Genomic DNA, 18,754 nt, shown 5'->3' on the forward strand with positions numbered 1-18,754 from the left:
TCACTTTTTCCTCTGTGAAATTTGTAATTATTTTCTACTTACAGCCTCAGACTAGGAAATGTAAAAAGTATATCCTAATCAAATGATTGCCAAGACACTTATTATAAGGAGTTCGGGTTTTCTAGGGTTTTTTTTGTTTTTTTAAATCAGTCTTATATTAATTTCTCTGATTAGTTTGAAATCTCTCTATTTGGATGTGGTAGTACTCTTCTTACTCAGTTCTTGCATTTTATAGTGGTTCTAGCAAATGCACAGAATGAATCAGGTTAGAAGGGATCACAGTGGGGTCATCTGGTCTAACGTCCCTGCTCAAGCAGGGCCATTCCAGAGCACGTGGCACAGGATCGCCTCCAGGTGGTTCTTGAATATCTCCAGTGAGGGAGACTCCACAATTTCTCTGGGCAATCTGTTCCAGTGCATAGTCACCTGCACAGTAAAATTCTGCCTCTCATTCCAGCAGAGCTTCCTGTGCATCACCTTCTGGCTGTTGCCTCTTGCCCTGTTGCTGGGCACCACCAAGAAGAGTCTGGCTCCATTGTCACCCCCGCTTTAGATACTGGCAGACATTGATGAGGTCCCCTCTCAGGCATCTCTTCTGGAGGCTGAACAGGCCCAGCTCCCTCAGCTTTTCCTTGTGAGAGAGATGCTCCCTTAATCATGTTTGTTCTCCACGGGACCTGGTCCATATCTCTGTATCTCTTGTCCTGAGGAGCCCAAAAGTGGACACAGCACTCCAGGTGTGGCCTCACTAGGGCTGAGTAGAAGGGCAGGATCACCTCCCCTGACCCAAGTTACCTCCGTATTTTCAAAATACCTAAATTCATTTAAGAACAACATATATTTTGTTGTGGACTTAACTCCCTCAAGTTAAGCACACTTGTTAAAATAGAAGATTGAATTGTGGACTGAGAAGTTTCAGTGGATATTCTTAACTATGTATTTAACTGCAGTCCTTAAACTTTTGCTTATGTCAACAATTCAGTAAGGGTGACACATGGGGAAATGCATGACCTGCTGATGAACAGCTGCATAGAATAAATTGTCTGGAAGAAAAAAATTAGGCTTCTAATTATGGATGCATGGCATGCATCAGTATCAGAACATTCGTCTAGGTATGTAAACTTGAAACTGAATTTGGAACATGCTTGAGAGAAAAGATTCTCTGATGATGAAAGCAGGACCCATTCCACACAACTGCAGTATGTGTCATTAGGATGCAACTGGGTTTTACATTTTAAACTAGTGGATACTGTCCAGATTTTTGAAAGACAACGCCTGGAATCTAAGTTAATTCACATGAGCATTTGTCAAAGCACAAAACTCTTTATGAAGCTGTAAAATTGGCCACATAATGCACTAATTGCTATTGCACCAGGTGCCCTTATTTGGAGAGGCTGGGACAGGGCAAAACCTTACAAATTACTCGTTATAATTTCACTTCTTAAAACAGATGTCACTTCTGTGTATTTGAAGCTTCTACATGTGTTTTTCCCTAAGGCCACATAGCTTTGGGGTTTTTGGGTTGTTTTGATTTAAAATTATTATTTACAAATTATTATTTACACAAAGACTGCCCCCTACCATGCCTTTTCATTCTAAAATACTAAAGTAGCTTGCTTCCCTCCTTCAAATTCTCTTAATGCTGCTGTCACTTCCCTAGCTGCAGCCTGCTCATGCTGTTTGGAGGAAAATTTACCACAAAAGAAAAATATCTGAGAATATTTCTGTGTAACCTGATGTCTTTTACTTGTTTCCCTCTCAGGAGACCAAGGCTCCTGGGCTGATTTCTTTGTCCTCTTGAGCTGCTGCTCCCCCAACTACTGCTTTGGTGAGAGTAGACAATTAAGATGGGATTTACCACAGCTATAAAGCAGAACTAGTCTCTGCGACAGATGGCCCTTTTCACAAAAAGTAGTGCCAGTAAACCCTGCTCCCTGTTCTTTCACCATCAAGTAAGCACCAAACTAAATAAATTGGGTAAACCACTGAAGCTAATTTGGCAAAAACACCTTCTTGCTCTAGGCTGGGGAGAGGTTGGGTTTGGGATTACCCCAATTTTTAAAAGAGTAACAGTACAAATTACATTAATTTTTCTCTCAATCACTTCTCTGCCTTTATTGCTGTTGGACACAAAGTTTCAGACTAGCACATAAGATGCAGAAAGCAGAGGTAATATAACAACAGGGCACAATTTTAATAATCATACTTTAAAAATGTTTTTCAATATGAACACTGAAAAAATGCTGCAATTTAAATCAACTAAATTTCTTTAGACTTTCAAGGCTAGTTGAATGTAGACAAGTTGCTGATTATACTGAAACGAAACTGTTTCAGGGGAATTTTGTAAATCTTCTCTTTCTCCTTCTGTCCCCTGTTCCCACATCAGTTCTTTAGAGTATACTGGTTATAATAAAGCTGCTCTGCAAATTTTAAGCTTGAAATTTTTGAGTAAATGTCTACTTTATTTCCAGGCAGGTCATATTTTTCAGCTGAAAATTACAATCTCTGAAATGTGCACATGGCTTTTAGGTTTTATGGACTAGCTACTGTATTAACCTTAAATTTCTAGTGATACTTCTGAAATGCAAGAATTGCTGCCTGTTGGGCTAACATCTCTTCTTGGGGAGCAAACAATTTGCAGTGGAACACCTAGCAGAACTGTTGCCTATCAAATATCTCATGGTTTAATGCTTCTCTGTGCCATGCAGATGCATGCAAAAAACCACTGAGAAGAGTTGGACTAAGCTTGCATTTGGTAAGTGTGGGGATTTCATCTCTAGTGCCATAAGGGATACTTAGTAATAGCTGTTAAAAATGTTAATTCTTCATCTTCAGCTGCTTAAAAATCACACATTTGGGCCTGTTTCATGTGGCGTCACAGTTTGTGAAGTTCAGCTGCAATGCTGAGCACAAAAATAGAGCCTCAAGAGAAAAAGGAAGTTCAGCAGATGCAGTACATTCAAGTCTTCTCTGAGTTCATTGTAGTACTTAGAATATACTATTTGCTAGCTAATCATCCTGTAAACTGTATTTTTCGTATATTTACTTTATGTAATACATGGGGATAGTCTTGAAGAGCAGATGTTCAGGTGCCCATGTGAGAACATCAAAATGAAGGAGGGAGATGTGCCTCAGACAGGCTGTCTTAAGTGGAACTCCCTGAACTGTGCAGTAACCCACACTTCTTCCTCATCACTCTTCCAATGAAACTACGTCTGTCTCCTTCAGTGGTTTGGGCTTCCAAGCTGCTTTCCCATTCCTCTACTTACTCCTCCCTTGCCTTCTGGAAAGAAAAGCAAAACCACCCATACTTGCATTTCTGAAAGTGGGAAAAGGAGAACATGAATTCATGAGGCTGGTGCTGCTAATTCTGAGTGTGAGGGACTCAGGCTTTAGTGTTGCATTGTATCACAGCACACAGAGAGTGCCAAACAGCCGCTGGGGCTCACTTGATGAAAACAGCGATGCAGCTGTGGCCCAGAGCCCCCTTATTGTAGTAGCTGGCATCTACTCAACTGCTTCAAGGAACTCCAGCCACCATTTTTGAAATTATTTCAGCATGGGGGCAAGAAGTGGCAACTGTCATACAACTATGCTGTGTACACTGCAATCTCCTCTACTGAGGGGCCTTTCTCCATTGGTATTGCTTTTTGGTCACTATGGAGGGTGTCTTGGAGGAGATGTAATGAAGGAGAAAACTAGGTCATCCATCACTAATCTGCTTCCACTGATATCCCTCTGTGTGCCTGGCTGACTGGAGATGTTACCATAGCTCAGCATCTAACTATGGGGTTGCTTCTCTGCCACCACGTCCTGCCTTTAGCTCTGCTCCTGCCATTCCAGAAGAGGCTATGGCAGGGTAAGAAAGACTTCTTCTTCTGGAAGGCAGGATAAGAAAGACTTCTTCTTCTGGAAAACTGTCAGGTGTAGCACATAACCAAAAATAAATTAATAGCTGTATACCTGGAATGGGAATTCCATCACATCACAGTCAGCCAGTTACTGTTATTTGTATTAAACTCTATTCTTACTTACAGTACCTGTTTTATTTCCCTCTTTAAAGGGAAAATACTCTACTAGAAAGTTAGTGTGATAAAAAGGGTGAAGAGCACCTGCTGTACCTCTGTGAAGAACAGCATAATGTAATGCTTTAAGTATTTTCAAGATATCAACTATGCTATTGTCCAGTTTTCATTCCTTCTGTCACATGACCTTACAGTTCCCTAGCTTTGCTGTAGTTTTGCTTTTCCTGAGCTTCTTATAAACAAATAAATAAACTGGCCTCAATAAGTTAGGCTTTAAATGGCAAACTAACCTTTATCATTCATGCATCGTTGATATGTATTTCCTGGAGAGAGCCTGAACAGGAAAACTAGGTTAAAGACAGTAGAAACTGGAAAGAGGTTGCCATGTATTTTATCTTTTGTAGTCTTGTTTTGTGTTTCTGTGGCTCCTTGAAAAGCAGTCTGTCCTCAAGACAGTTGTCTTCAGTACTAATATCTGTATTCATAAGCAATTCCGCATGAAGGCATCCTAAAGACTCAAAAAGGAAGGGTTACAAAATAGTCTTAGATGCTTCTGAACACCTTAAAACACCTGACAGCTGCTTCTATCTTAGTTAAGTCCTATCCCTGTCACACCACAGTATAGCCTAGACACATGCTGTGTAGCTTTGGAATGTTATTCAGCCAGTTGTGAAAAATTATGAAGGAAGAAAACAAGAAGGAAATTTCCTTCAGAAGAGAGATGCCAGCCTCTGTAATGTAATTTAATTTACAATGTACTAGTGTGAAAAAAGATAGTGAAGGCACTAGGGATTTATAAGCAAATGTTCCTGACTACACCTACCTGCTCAGTCCTGTAGTCTGGGTTGCTGCCAACAGAGCCCTGATAGACTCATCCCAATCCCAGGCAGAAGCTAGGGCACACCCATGGTGATACCTCATTTGTTTTAGCAGAAACACCCACCCCTTTGGAATCACAGGACTTGCCCTACTCATTTGCCTCCCAAGCCATTTCCTGCAGCCAAACATGTTTATGGCAGAGACAGATCTGTATGCTCCTGCCTAGGGACACTGTGTATTCCCCTGGATTGTGTTTTCTTACTGGGAGAAGTCAGGCACACAGCCTTCTGGTACACACTCAGCAGGGAGCATGGCCCAGCTGCTTTGGTCTGGCCCATACTTCTGCATGTGCCCAGTTGAGAGGGTGTCCTGGCAGAGTTAAAAGTAGCCCCAGCCTCAGGGGACTCTGTAGCACACACTGCACTATGTGGCTCCCAAAGAGAAGCAATGTCCAAACAGCCTCATCTGTTCCCTAAGCAGGGAATCTGTTCCTATACACCTAACGTTAAGCAAGCAAATCTCCTCTTTTACAGCATGCAGCAATCTTCCATTTCCTTGAAGTTAAGCAAGTATAACTGAATATGAATGACCATAATAGCTCTTTGGATAACACATCAATAATATATAACCAAGCATAACACACCTTTGCTTTACATATAAAATGTTCAATCTACTCTTAGTATGCAACAAAAATTAGAGTTTCTTTTAAAAGCTGATTTGGGCAATGGTATGGGAGTATATTAGAAGAGGCTTGGGGATATGAGTATTTTCTCTCATTGACAACAAGGAATGTCTTCAATGACAATGATTCTTCTCCTGTACTCAGCACTGGTGAGACCATACCTTGAGTGCTCTGTCCAGTTCTGGACCCCTCAATTCAGGAAGGACATTGGGGGTCTGGAACGAGTCCAGAGAAGGGCAGCAGAGCTGGTGTAGGGTCTGGAGCACGAGTCCTATGAGGACCAGCTGAGGGAGCTGGGGTTGTTTAGCCTGGGAAAAGGAGGTGACCTTAGTGATATCCAGAACTGCCTGAAAGGAGGTTGTAGCAAGGTGGGGGGCAGGGTCTTCTCTCAAACAACTCATGACAGGGCAAGAGGATACAGCCTCAAGAGGCACCCAGGGGAGGTTTAGGTTGGACATTAGGAGGAATTTCTTCACAGAAAGGGTGATTAGACACTAGAGTGGGATGCCCAAGGAGGTGGTGGAGTCACCACCCCTGGGGGTGTTTAAGGCAAGACTGGATGTGGCACTCAGTGCCACGGTCTGGTTGACATGCTGGTGTTCCATCATAGGCCGGATGCCATGATCTCAGAGGGTTTTTCCAATCTAATTGATTCTTTGAACGTAAGCAGGGAAAGCTTTGGCTTAAAACCCTCTTCTGATACCGTAATCTCGTGTGACAAGTGAATAATCTTGCAAACTTTACCTACCAAGCCCCGGTTAGTGAAAGGAGCCCAGACGGGGCCTGAGGCGGCCCCGCGGTCCGGGTCGTTCCTCGCGGGCCGTCCCTCACGGGCCGCCCCCGCCCGCGGCCGCCAGGGGGAGCGCCCCTTCCCCGCCGGGAACAACCGCTAGAGAAAACGCTGGAGCGAACACCGCCCCCCAGGCCTCCCGGGATCCCCCGGGCCCCCGGGGGGCCCCCCGGTGTCCCCCGGCTGCCCGGGTGTCCCCCCAGGCCCCCCGGTGCCCCCCGGGCCTCCGTGTGTCCCTTCAGGCCCTCCGGGATCCCCCGGGCCCCCGGGGGGCCCTCCATGCTCCCCGGTGTCCCTGGGGTCTCCGGGGCCCCCCCCAGGCCCTCAAGGATCCCTCGGGCCCCGGGGGGCGTCCCCAGGTCCTCCGGGGTTCCCCCCAGGCCCCCCGGGGCGTCCCGGGGTCTCCTGTCCCACATGCCGCCCTTTTCCTCGCGGCTTTCCCCAGCCGGCAGCCGGCGGCACGGCCCGCCCGGCCCGGGCGCCGTCCACAAGACCAGGGAACCGGAGGCGAAGGCACCCCGCCCCGTCCCGCCCCACCTGTCGCCCTTTTACTTTCGGTTTTTCCGAGCTGATAGCCGGCGGCCCGGCCCGGCCATGGAGAACGGTACCGTCTACAACCAAACCACGGAACCGGAGGCGAAGGCGCCTCGCCGCTGCCCCTTCGGCTGCACCCTGCGGCACCTGTGGGGATGGCGGCTGCCGGCCAAGGTGGTCCAGACGGTGAGTGCCCGCCTTCCCTCGCCGTGCGGGACGTGCCGGGCCTGGCGCGGAGGGAGCAGTCCCGGCAGGATAGCTGCCAGTGGCCGGAGAGACCGGGATACGGAGAGTATCCTGGGGCTGAGCCCGGCGGGGCGGGGGTGGCCCGCTCTGGGATGGAAACGAGCGTGTTGTGATGACCTTCGGCTTTAGGGCGGTCCCCGACGCTTAAAAATTAAACTCCTCTGTGAACCAGCGCAGGCTGAGGAGATGGCCGCACACAGGCTTCTGGGGAATGGGTTCTGCCGGTCGGAAAGGGAAGTGTCCTGGCTTGGGACGTGGCATGGGGTCACTAAAGTTGTGCAGACGTGTAACTTAGTTGGAAAGATGGTATGGTGCCTTATAATGCAGGTTTCAAGTGATTTGTGGTAGGATTTATATAGGAAGTTCTGGTAGTGTTCCTTCTTCATGTCTGAGCTGCGGGAGGAGGTGCTGACATGGGATGGTGCCCGGCGTCGTGCGCCCGAGGCTCGGTGCTGCAGCCGCCGTGGTGCAGCTACCTGCTGGCCTTAAACACCACCCGCTCTGGCTCAAAATCAGAGGGAAGCCTCACAGGAAATGTAGTGCTTTCTTCTGAGGGCAGGATTGCATGAAAAGAGGAGGAAGAAGCTTTTGGTTGAACTTCACCATAGGGCAGTAGAACTGGGAAGGCATTGCTGGGTCATGAGCTCCAGACCTTCCTCTCTTGCTGCTCCTGCAGCCCATTCTAAGCCTGTCAGTATGTACGGTCCACGCTAAAATTAAGGAGCCTCTTTCTCCCATGGTTTGTGGTAGAAAATTACACCAGAAAGCCATAATCACGGTGGCCCATTCCATGAGACATCACGTCAGGCAGCCCTGCGCCCACCAGGAAATAAAAGGCTTATTTTCTTCTGGCTTTTTTACTACATGTTGTTGCTTCTGAATCAAGCGTTTGGGCTCCTGGTGCAAGGTCTGTTCAGTATTTGGTGATGGGCTCTTCAAAAATGTACCAGTGTTACTGCTGATAAGGATGTAAGGAGCATCACTCTTATGTAGTGGCAGGGAATGAGTGAAACCCATGGCAGTAAAGGGCAGCTGACTGGAAATGTGTCAGCGTGCATTTTGCACGCAGTGCAAACACAGTGGCTTTTTAGTCAGATGTGTCATGCTCACAGGAATTGTAGGTTATTTCCAACCCTTTCTTGTTACTTCACCACTGCAGAAAAGAGGACGTTTGGGTGTTAAGCTTCATCACACATACAGTCAAAACCCTCAACCAGAAATGTAATATTCTTTACTGTTCGTAAAGTGGTAACACTGCCAAAAAGAAACTTTTCTAAGGGTGTTTAAAAAAATCACACCCAAGAATGCTTTAAATAAATATAATGGAACATAAACTTTTAATTCATCTACTGGAGATTATTAAAGCAAGATCTGCTGGATTCTGCTCCCTGACAAACAGAACATTTATATAAGTAGGTTCATTGACTAAAATAAAATAAGTGATTATGTAGGCAAATTTACTGATGTACCAAAGCCTTAAACTGTTTAATTATTTAAATTGGTTTCTAAGTACAAAACCAGAAAAATTGTCATTATCCTAAACAGGATGAATAGCTGCTTGACAGCTTATTACTTATTCTTAAATAAGTAGCAGTTTGTGGCCTGCACCCATTTGTCAGTGAGAGGAAAAAGAAAATGGAGTTCTAGTTGTTCACCCACCTAATTTCCAACATATTTCCCACCTTTTTGTAACCTTTATCAAAATGCACAGATCTTGAAGTCTTAGTCAAAACACTTAAAACAAGCCCCAGAAAGTCCTGAAGGTGGAACCCTCAGTCTCTGCAGTAAGAAGGTTCCTCTTTTGGGAAAGTCCTGATTTTTGGAAATGCCAGCAATGATCATCAACATCTGTTGACTTTGTGTTACAATAGTGGTTGTTACTGGGATTATGCCCTGATAATTTCTTTTGTGGACTGCTAAAACAGGGTGTTGCAATCAGAAAGCAGACTCTGTTCATTGTAGAGGTGATCAAGGGTTTTATAAAATACTCTGAAATCACCTGCAGAAAACTATCTTCTAGACCTAAGAAATAAAATACTTTTCTTTAAATGTATAATAGCATACACTGAAACCTTAGCCAGTTCTTTTGAGCAAATGAAACAAGGAAAATACAACTGCCAAAAGTCACAAATGTGAGTGCCAAAAGGATGTTGGGAGGCATGTTATTGCACAGGTTTCTAGGACAGTGTGGTGTTTGGACTGTTTGTTTGGTTTTTTATTTTTAAATAGGTGGAATGTTGTTTTTAGTCCATGACAGGTTCAAATTCTGCACAATGGTAAATGGCACAGTGTGTATTGTGCCAAGACTGAGGTAGAAACTAATTCTTACCTAAAGCAGGACAAGCTGTCATCAACTATTGTTTAACTTTAGTCAAAATTCCCTAGCTGGAAAGGAAAATTGTAATTCAGGCTTAAAAATCAGCTCCTTTTTGAGTTGATTAGTAGCCTGAATTGTGCAGACTTAATAGAGAATTAATACGTGCACCTGTCTGAACTAGAAGGTTTTGTACCGGGAATCCCACTGCCGAGCATCTTCACAGGCTTGTTGGCAACTTCACTGATCTGCTCTATTTTTGTAGCAATTCACTTGTTAAATCTTCTTTACAAAATTGACATTTATTTAGAAACTTATAACAGTAATGTCAGTATCAATGAATCATTTCTTGCTGGTAAGAGACAGACTTATGTTTAACTTCTGGTGTACAGACAGGACTAATAACAAAATTTTAAAAATCCAAAATAACTCCTTCTCCAACCATGCATTTGGTGTTTAAAACTGTTTTTTTTTTTTTTGTGGTAGTAGGACAACAGAGGAATCCTGTTTTTTCCTGATAGTGATATCAAACAGCAAGTTAAGAAACCCAAGAAGAGCTCTCTAGCACCTTATAAATATGCTGTTGATACATTAACTTAATCAAAGCACTTACTCAAAGTTCTTCAAGCCAACTTTTTTTTTTTTAATTGTTGTACTCTATCTTATTACTCAACTTATTAATAAAAAAAAAATGGAGTATTGACTTGGGCAAGTCCCGCACAGGATTCTACTTGGTAAATCTCAGTTATTTGACACTGAACCCTTTATAACTGCTCTTTGAGTGGGATTTTTTTCAACTTGTTTGTACACTCAGTGGAGAAGCTTTTTTCAGTTATTTAGACCATGTTATGGTTATCTGGATATATTCTTTCTTTTAAGGACAGGTTTATTTTCTTTCTGTTCTGTTTCAGCCCAAATGAAAGTGATGGCATTCAGTTTCCAGTTCTTATAAAAAGAGATGTTTTCATGTACAGTGCTATCTCACAGCTGACCTTGTGAAAAAAGTGAAATTGAAAATCATTGGATGCAGTTGTAAGCACATGTTTAGAAATGCAAAAAAAAAAACCAAAGCCAAACCCAAACCATAAAAACTGGAAAGTCAGAGTTAAAAAAAATTCCTGGACTGATACTGTAGTTCACTGGTTTAGGTGCAAAGGCTGCTGAGAAGTTTGTGTTGCCAGATGCTGTGGGAGAGAAAGGAAACATGGGGAGGCCTGATAGTAATATTGAAGTTTCCCAGCTCCCATTCTTTCCCTCTCTGAGCTCCTGTTTACTTTTTATTGTTGCATTTCCAAAACATGGTTCTCTGATGTGCTCTTCTGAGACCTGGCTTAGTAAGGGGAATTTACATTTCCTACTGCTAAATTGTTGTTCTTGCTTTTACTGTGAGAAAACTGAAACCGAAGACTGGTTTCATGTTTTCCAAGAACAATTCTGAATCTTAAATTTAGGTTGGTTTGTTTGTTTTTAACAAAGAATGTTTAACCTCTTTATTGCCCACATACTCTTATTAAAATATGATCATCATTCTCATATCAGTCTCAATTTTATGACCGAGTCTGATCTTGCTCATGGTTTTGTTTTAATTTGGTGAACTCCTTACTATGAAGATCTGTAAAGCTATGCCAAGTTTATGGGATGAAGGAAGCTAGCAAGAAGTGGTCAAAATAAGTGAACAGTTAAATAAAGCACCTTTAAAAAATAAAGCACCTTAAACCACCTTAATAAAATAGTAGAAAATCCAGCAGCAGGGATATGGTGGCTGTACAGGAAGCAAGTCACATTTTTTTCTCGAACCACACTATGGCAGGAAGCTGAATATAAAGCTCTGCATAGATTAAACATTGTCTGACATAGCTTGAGCATAGCTGTAAAGTTTTGGTTCATACAAGAGCAGTTGAGCTTCTGTCATTACTGGGTCACAAGCACATGAGTGTTTGGTTCATGGACTTTCTCTGAAGTTTTATCAAGACAGGTAACATCAGCCGTGAACTTTTAGGGGAGGTGGCTGAGTGTGTCAGTACTATCCAGTTTCCCCCACTGCCCTGAGCCCAAATTCATTCAGAACTGAGTGCAGCTCAGTATGTAGTAAGCAGTAGCATTTTTGCAGGATGTCTGTTCTCCACACTGCCTCATCTGCTTCCAACTGCCAGTTGCACAAAACCACAAAACAGGAATCTTGTCTGTCTAATCAAGAAGCCTCTGTTTGGCTGTGTGCTCACCTTACCTGAGTGTACTTTATTGACTACCTTTAACAGCCAAGTGTAAACCGTGTCATTGTATAATTATTTCTGTCTGTAAGAAAATTGTGCAGAACTTCACCAAACTCTTTGTAGATTGAGAATTCTTGTCACAGCTAGCTTTATTAATCTTGATATCAGAGATGTCTACTTGTTGAAGATGTTAGAGACTTGATCCAACTCAAGCATGTTGTTATTTGTTTGCTTGCAGATTTTTTCTTTTGTGGCTGTTGTTTGTGAAGAAATTGTGGAAGATTGCAGCACTTGTGGTGGACTTTACTTCTTTGAATTCGTAAGCTGCAGTGCCTTTCTTTTGAGCCTCCTGATTCTGTGTCTGTATTGCACTGATTTGTATGAATCACTGGGGAAAGATAAAGTGCAGAAACTGGTAAGAAAACTTTTTTATTTTGGAAAAATAAACTGTTCTAAGTGCATAAAGCCTGCTGTGAAATAAAAAGCCCATGCAAAATTAATCTCCTTTTCTTCTCCATGTAAAGAGTAGATTAAAGTATCTTATAGTTTTAAAATGAGCCAACTTTGAGAGTTTATACTGACATCTTTTTCAAAGTTGGCTACCTGCAGGATTTTAGGACGTGTGGAAAAGTCTTTCCACGTTAATGTTACTAATACTGTGGCATAGCCATTGCATATGTGTACATATAAGGAATACAGTTTACTGCCAGCATGATGCTTGCTTGTAGTTTACCCTATTTTCCTTTTTGGCAACAATCATAACTCATTACATTACATAAACGTTACAGTTTATGGCTTTATACTTCAGAAGATCCAGCAGTGGGAGAAAGTTGCTCTGTAAAGTCAGTGGGAACATTATTCTGTCTCACAAGTGTCCCTTCCTATTTGCCTTCAGAGCAAACAGTAGTGTCTTTATGTGAGAGTACAGATAAGGGAGTGTAGTAAAAGGTTTGAATGAACACATTTACTTACAGTTTCTAATTTCTCAAATGTTTTACTTAGGGAATAAAGCTCATGGTTGAATTTGATTGTGAAAATCTGAGCTTGAATTTGATTGTGAAAAAAGGTTAGATGAAATCAGTTAAATACTTAAAAACAAAAACAGCCAGACTCCTTTAAATACTTGATAATGCTGTTTAAATAGCTGATAATGTTGAATGGCATTTGGAATGTAGCTGTAAAATGTATTTTCTGAAGTTTTCACTAGCATCAAATTCGTAGGCAAATTCATAGGCAAGCCAACTCAGCTGATGTTATGATGTTTGTTCTTTTTAGGTAACCTATCTACAGTTAAATGATAAATATTTTTATATATATATTTGCAGAATTTTTGGGCTGTGCCTGTCATAGCTGCCTGGTTTCTGTTAGCATCAATAGTGTTTTCTGCAACCTGCTCTGGCTCTGCTGTTGAAAGTGCTGCATGTGTAAGTCTTAAAATGGCAAGGTTTACTTTGTATTTATCTGTTACGTTAATTTCTCTGCCCTCTAAACTTCACTCAATTTGCAGAGGAGAAGCTGGGTAGGGAATAGAACTCAGTGCATTGTGATGTTTCAGGAGGAATTAGCTATTTCAGACCTTCCAGAAATTTACCATAGGAAATCCAAAGATGTGGGATTCCTCAGGTTTTCTGGAAAGCTCTGTGCGCACTTGCAGCTCCCTACCTTTTGCCTGCTGCTTCAGATTCGTATTATTTCCTGTCATCTCTTGCTGTTCAACATTACCATCTCTTGAAGCTTGTCCAGTTCTCTGGAACCCTAATTCTGAAATTTCTGGTTTTCCTCAATTGTCTTTTCATAATGTCACCCTCTCACAAAGTCATCAAGAAATCCTGTCTTTTGCTTTTACAGAGCACATGTGGATAACACTGAGTTGCACAGTCTGCAATAAGAGCAGCAGTTTCCTCAGTGACAGAAATAATAGAGCAACAGGGCATTTGCCTCCCAGGGAACACTGAGGAGGCTCAGGGCGAGGCACTGAAAGGGCTTTTGAGATGCTGTAGATGTCATAATTCCCTAGTCATTTGAATACTTCTTTTGAGTAACCTTGGAATTGCGAACACGTGAGTTTAAAAGATCCAGTTCTTGAATGAGAAAACGTTATTGGGAAAAGAAAGCAAAATAATTCTGTTCCACAGGCAGCATCAGCTATCAGATACACACTTTTGTATAGTCATCTTATGTGATGTGGATCTATTTAGACCTAATAGTTTGAGCATAAATCAGGTTTCAGCTTTGCTTTTTTTTTTCTAGTGCAGGAAAAATAAAAACTATTGTGTTGTAATACTTATTAATGTCAAATTACTTTGGTCCAAACCAGTTGTGTAAAATTCAGGTAGAGTTAGAATAACGCATATATTTCATTCCTTGTTTGAAAAAAGCTGTCTTCTCTTTACCACTTCTCATCTTGCCATGACTAGTAATGAAATGTCATTTAGAAAATGTCATTTAATTCTCACTTGCTGACCCAGGCTCTGCAGATCTTCTCTTCCTTCACCTTCTGTGTGTTATTCTTCTTGATTTACTCTCATTAATCAGCAGCCCTCTCTTAAATAAATAGTCTGCTATATGCTGTGCTACTTTAATAACTGATTTTGGCAATGAAACGAATATACTTTCAGGATTAAAGGTTGATTGGAATACAGTATAAGGTTCACACTTGATTAAAAGAATGGATGTTTAAATGATTAAAAGAGAGAATGAAAACTGTGAAAACTTCAGCAGTGAACATCCTAGAATTATGATTTCTGATCTGTGTCTAATTTAAATGGAACTATTGTTTTAAGGAAAACTGTAATCTTAATATATAAGCATTATTAATGTATATAAATGTATATAAAATGGTACAGCAAATATTTCCAAACAATGTTAGGATACAATTACTGTTTATGCCTTTTAAAATCACATATTTCTGTCACTTTCACAGGTATTCGGATTTTTTGCAACTTTTGCATTTGCAGCTGAATGTGGTATAGAGCTCTATCTCAGGCGAAAACAAAACATCGATGGACGCCCTGAAAATCCTGGTAACACTCCAGGAAAATCCAGAGAAAATCAGCCATTGAATAAACAAAGATAGCTTCCTAAAATAGTTTCAGGTTTTTGTTTTGTTTTTTTAATTGAAGCAAACTAAAATGAGCTTTCAGTGCACTGTAGGTAATAACTTCTCTTTCTTTGTTATGATCGATTTTGTATGTATTGCTCATCAAATTTTTATGGATTCTTGGGTCAGGTAATGGCATCTTGGGCATCTTGAGCATCATGTTCCAAGGTAACTGGTCCTGCCACCTGCTGGGATGACAGGCACTAAAAAAGCTTGGGTCTAAAGAGAATAACTTCAGGACAGCAGTCTGCTGATTCGGTTTTCACAGAGATGACTAATAACGGTTAATGTCTGAGGCATAAATTCTGAGCTATAACCTAAAGATATTTCCTGGTTAATTGGACCATATGCTTCTGTTGCAAGTTACAAATTAGCACTGCAGGATTCATTTTTGTACTTCCTGGTCAAACTGAATGTAAAAGGGATACCTAACTCGAATCTTACAGGGATGTTTATCCTTAAGTAAGGGGGTTTGGGTTGTTTTTACTACTGCTATGTCTTACTTCAGTCTGTGGAGATCAGTTTAATAGTATAGTGACTGTAAGGGGTTTATGGGGAAGGTAATGTAAATGGTATATTAAAGAGACAGTTTTGCACCCCATGTTTGTCAAAGTTTGGACTTGTATACCAGAATCTTCTTTCAGATGGTTTCGAAAGCTGTAACAATTGCAGGAAGAAACTCGAAGAGCCATCAGTGAGAGGAATAAGATAAAGAATAAATATTTACATGAAGCAACTCCAGAAGTAGCAATCTGAGTATCAACAGGAAAAACCTTACATCATGTTGGTTCTATCCTGGTGGATATTACTTGCAAGGTTAATACCACATGCAGCTTGTTTATGTGTAGGTAATGCTAAGTTTTGCCAGAATGGTTTTGAACCTCACCATTTTCTGTGTTCATAAATTTGGCAGTAGCTTGAGACTCCTTGCTGTTGACTAGCTTAGTTGGTAAACAGGTAAATAAGCACTTGTCCCCTTGATTTGTTTTACAAGTGACAGTCTGTAGGAGTGCAAGGAACGCTACTGAAGGGACACGTATCAGACAAGTGACGAATGTGTCAGATCAGATATTGATGACTGTAAAAGAAATGAAGTAAAAGCATTTTTCTGATGTCTGAGGTAAAAGCAAGACTGCTACTCCTCTCTTAAGAGGAAATCCTTCAAAAGCAGAGCAAATTACTGTAAGCCAGGAGATGTTCCACAATACTAAAGCAAATGAGAAAAAGCTGATTATGCAAAAACAATTCTTGTTTGAGTGCTTGAGATATTTGATGTGTCTCTCACGTGTTGACTGCATTTCACCAATATCCCAATCTGGTGTGTTCCCAGTCCTGTAACCTCTTGTGGCAGCATTGAGACCAAGCCCACCAGAAACTGGCTGAGCTGTATTTGGAAAAGGGAGAAGAAGATGTTTTAAGACAGAGAACTGTAATAGCAAGTCAAAGTTGGTTTTTTTTCCATTGCTGACACTTTCTGATGAGTGTGAGCTTGTGATGTTCTCTCTCCCTCTATGGCCTGAGACTTAACCCTAACACTACACTTTGCTTGGAGGATGTAAAATTTTGCCACGTGGCATGAAGCACCAAGTTAAAGCTGTAGCTTGGTTTTAGAGCTATGCATTGAAGAGATACTTTCCTTCATAGAAATTTCTGGTTTGTAAAGAAGAAATGCTCTTTGGACAGTTTTGTTCTTTGGTTGGGTTTTTTTGTATTTATTAGTGTCTGTTTGCACTAAAACCTGATTTCAGTCAGTGCTTGCTGTAGCTGTCTAATAACTGGGGTAGATTAGATATGTTAGATTAGATATTAGGTATGTTTGGTTTACTAGTGATGTTACCAGTGATATCCACAATGAGAAATATCTCCTCTGTGATCTGCAATGTCTTACTCTGGTGACCGTGCCCATATAAGTAACATTCCAATAGTCTTGTTTTGTTTTCTTTTTATTGCCTAGAGTCCTACTGAATTTTTTTCCACACCAAAATGTCTACAGTCTTTAAATCTTCATCTGTAATTGGTAGCTGTAAATATAGTATAAGAGTAACACTGTGCTGCTAGATATTTATTAAGCAATGCAGCATCGTGAGTGGACTTATCTTGAGGTAATTTTTCCTGTTATTTTTCTCAGTCTGAAGATAGGTTAATTGAAGTCTGGGTTTTGGTTGCTTTTTCTGTAGACTTTTCCCCACCTAAGTGATGTGTTACTGGTGTCCATTCCTGGAGATACACAAAGGGATCTGTAAAGTCATTTCCTGGCCTTGGCAGTTTACCTGGCAATAGTCTGTCACATAATAGTTAAATACTTAGGAGCAAGTGACATAAAATTAGGCAGTTGCCTAAAATGTTGCTTCCAAACAAGTTGTTGGCTAACATGCATGAGGTGCTGTTAATCCTTGCACCTCATAAGGTGTTTTTGCACTGTTTTAAAATAGTTGAGAAGCAGATTTGTGTGTGTTTTCTGCTCTGTAAGGTTATTTGTTTTAACTACTCTTTTAGCTTCCTATATCCTAACTTTCCTTATTACTCCTAGCTCCTCTGCCCTCCCAGTCTAGATGGGGGAGAGGCTTCCTTGCTGCAGTGACTGAGCAGACTGGTCTGCAGTCTTGACATGCCCCTTTGATGCCTCTGGTGTCAGGTGCTGGCTTTAAATGTCTGTCTCTTAATTAGACTGATCCTAGAGAATGCTGTTGGCGCTGGATTAAATGTCTGGTTCTGCAGGAGCTCTGTGTGTATGGCTGGATGTCCCTAACCCCTTGTGCTCTGTCAGCAAAGCCCTTTGCTTGTTTCCCAGCCTGCTTCTGATGAAATCAGCTGACCTTATTAAAACCACCTATTTAAATTGCTTCCATTAAGGTGGTTGATTTTGGCTTAAGTGGATTAGGGATTGTTCAGGAGAGTGATGGGAGCTCTAGCAGAAGTGCTGTTAGATACAACGGCCTCAAATTTCTTCTGTTGGCAAAGCAAACATCTCTGTATGTCATAACTGGCAGTAAAGCCTGTTGGAAAGAAGCAACTGGCCCAGTACATCTATCTGGGGATTGTCTTCTCCATTCTTCACCACAGTGCTTGGCAGCCTGCTTGGACACCCAGCTTTGGTGTTTTCGAGCTGAACCTGTTAAGTTAAAGCTCTGCAGCCTTAAAGGCTCTGCAGCCACTTACAAGGCCTTTTCACAGTGCCTTGAGAATCAGTGGAGAGGATTTTTCAGGTTATGTGAGGACTTGTCACGATGGCTGGACTGTGAACTTTTTCTGTGAAGATCTGTACTGGGCATTGTGTAGATTGTGAATGTTAATTTTTGTGTTTGGTGTTTAGCCCATGTTAAAATCACAGTGCTACCCTTTGGTTCTGAGTATGGGAAGGAATTGTGCCTTATTACCTGTACCCTGTGCTTCAAAAGAGCAGGGAAGGGTTGTGATCTGTTACAGGTGAGTTCTACCTTTGCACGTTCCAACGTGAAAGAGCAGCAAGTGATCTCACACAATTCTCAGAGCTCAGCACAAGATGTTTTTGCATAATGGCTGTCATGGTGATCCTCGTTCAAATTTGTGCAATAAAATACCAAGCTTTCTACACTGAAGGGAAATTCTTAGTGAAATTTTTCAAAGGTTCTATAAAATTGTAGCAAATCAAGATGCTTATAGTGCCTGTAAGATGGAAATTCATCCCTTTTTTAGTCTATTGCTGTAAACATAAGCAACTCTCTGGATATTAAATTCTATGCTGGACAGAGCTATATATCACTTTTAATACCATTAAGAATTTAAGTGATTTTTAATTATCAGAGCAGGATGATAATACATTAATTTTATATATATGTCAGGTAAGAATTATGTCGTTTTATTTCCAGTGTTGCCTTGAATTTAGATGTAGCATCTAAATAATTTTTAAATGCTTACGTATTTTTTATCATTTTAAACCTGTGATCTTTTTTATTGAGTTGTTTTCTTGATCTAAGGAACTTTATATGATATTTTGTAATCATTTTTTAAAATAAAGGTTTAGTAAATAACTGTTTCTTGGTTTTGCTGCT

At 41.3% G+C, this 18,754-nt stretch overlaps 1 protein-coding gene and 1 long non-coding RNA gene across 2 annotated transcripts; one reads left to right on the forward strand and one right to left on the reverse strand.

The window, feature by feature from the left end:
• Positions 1-2,088: 2,088 nt before the first annotated feature.
• On the reverse strand, positions 2,089-6,366 carry LOC111923511 (uncharacterized). Its single transcript, XR_002861123.2, has 4 exons — positions 6,275-6,366; positions 5,688-5,834; positions 4,316-4,533; positions 2,089-3,283 (listed from the first exon to the last, which is right to left on the reverse strand). It is a non-coding gene; the product is annotated as an uncharacterized LOC111923511 (long non-coding RNA).
• Positions 6,367-6,405: 39 nt separating this feature from the next.
• On the forward strand, positions 6,406-18,733 carry CMTM6 (CKLF like MARVEL transmembrane domain containing 6). The gene is made up of 4 exons (XM_023919280.2): positions 6,406-7,036; positions 11,862-12,038; positions 12,949-13,047; positions 14,547-18,733. The coding sequence occupies exons 1-4, from the start codon at positions 6,596-6,598 to the stop codon at positions 14,697-14,699; spliced, it is 870 nt and encodes a 289-aa protein (XP_023775048.2). The 5' UTR covers positions 6,406-6,595; the 3' UTR covers positions 14,700-18,733.
• The last annotated feature ends 21 nt before the right edge of the window (positions 18,734-18,754 follow it).

Source organism: Cyanistes caeruleus, chromosome 1 (assembly GCF_971803275.1).
Source record: "Cyanistes caeruleus chromosome 1, bCyaCae1.hap1.1, whole genome shotgun sequence".
Taxonomy (NCBI): domain Eukaryota; kingdom Metazoa; phylum Chordata; class Aves; order Passeriformes; family Paridae; genus Cyanistes; species Cyanistes caeruleus.

What these genes read in the sequence shown, in the direction of transcription:
- CMTM6 (XM_023919280.2), top strand. Translation starts at nt 6,596, where the DNA reads ATGCTCCCCGGTGTCCCTGGGGTCTCCGGGGCCCCCCCCAGGCCCTCA. An exon ending in CGGCCAAGGTGGTCCAGACG is followed by an intron (nt 7,037 to 11,861) that starts GTGAGTGCCCGC and finishes GTTTGCTTGCAG; the next exon opens with ATTTTTTCTTTTGTGGCTGT. An exon ending in CTGTTGAAAGTGCTGCATGT is followed by an intron (nt 13,048 to 14,546) that starts GTAAGTCTTAAA and finishes TCACTTTCACAG; the next exon opens with GTATTCGGATTTTTTGCAAC.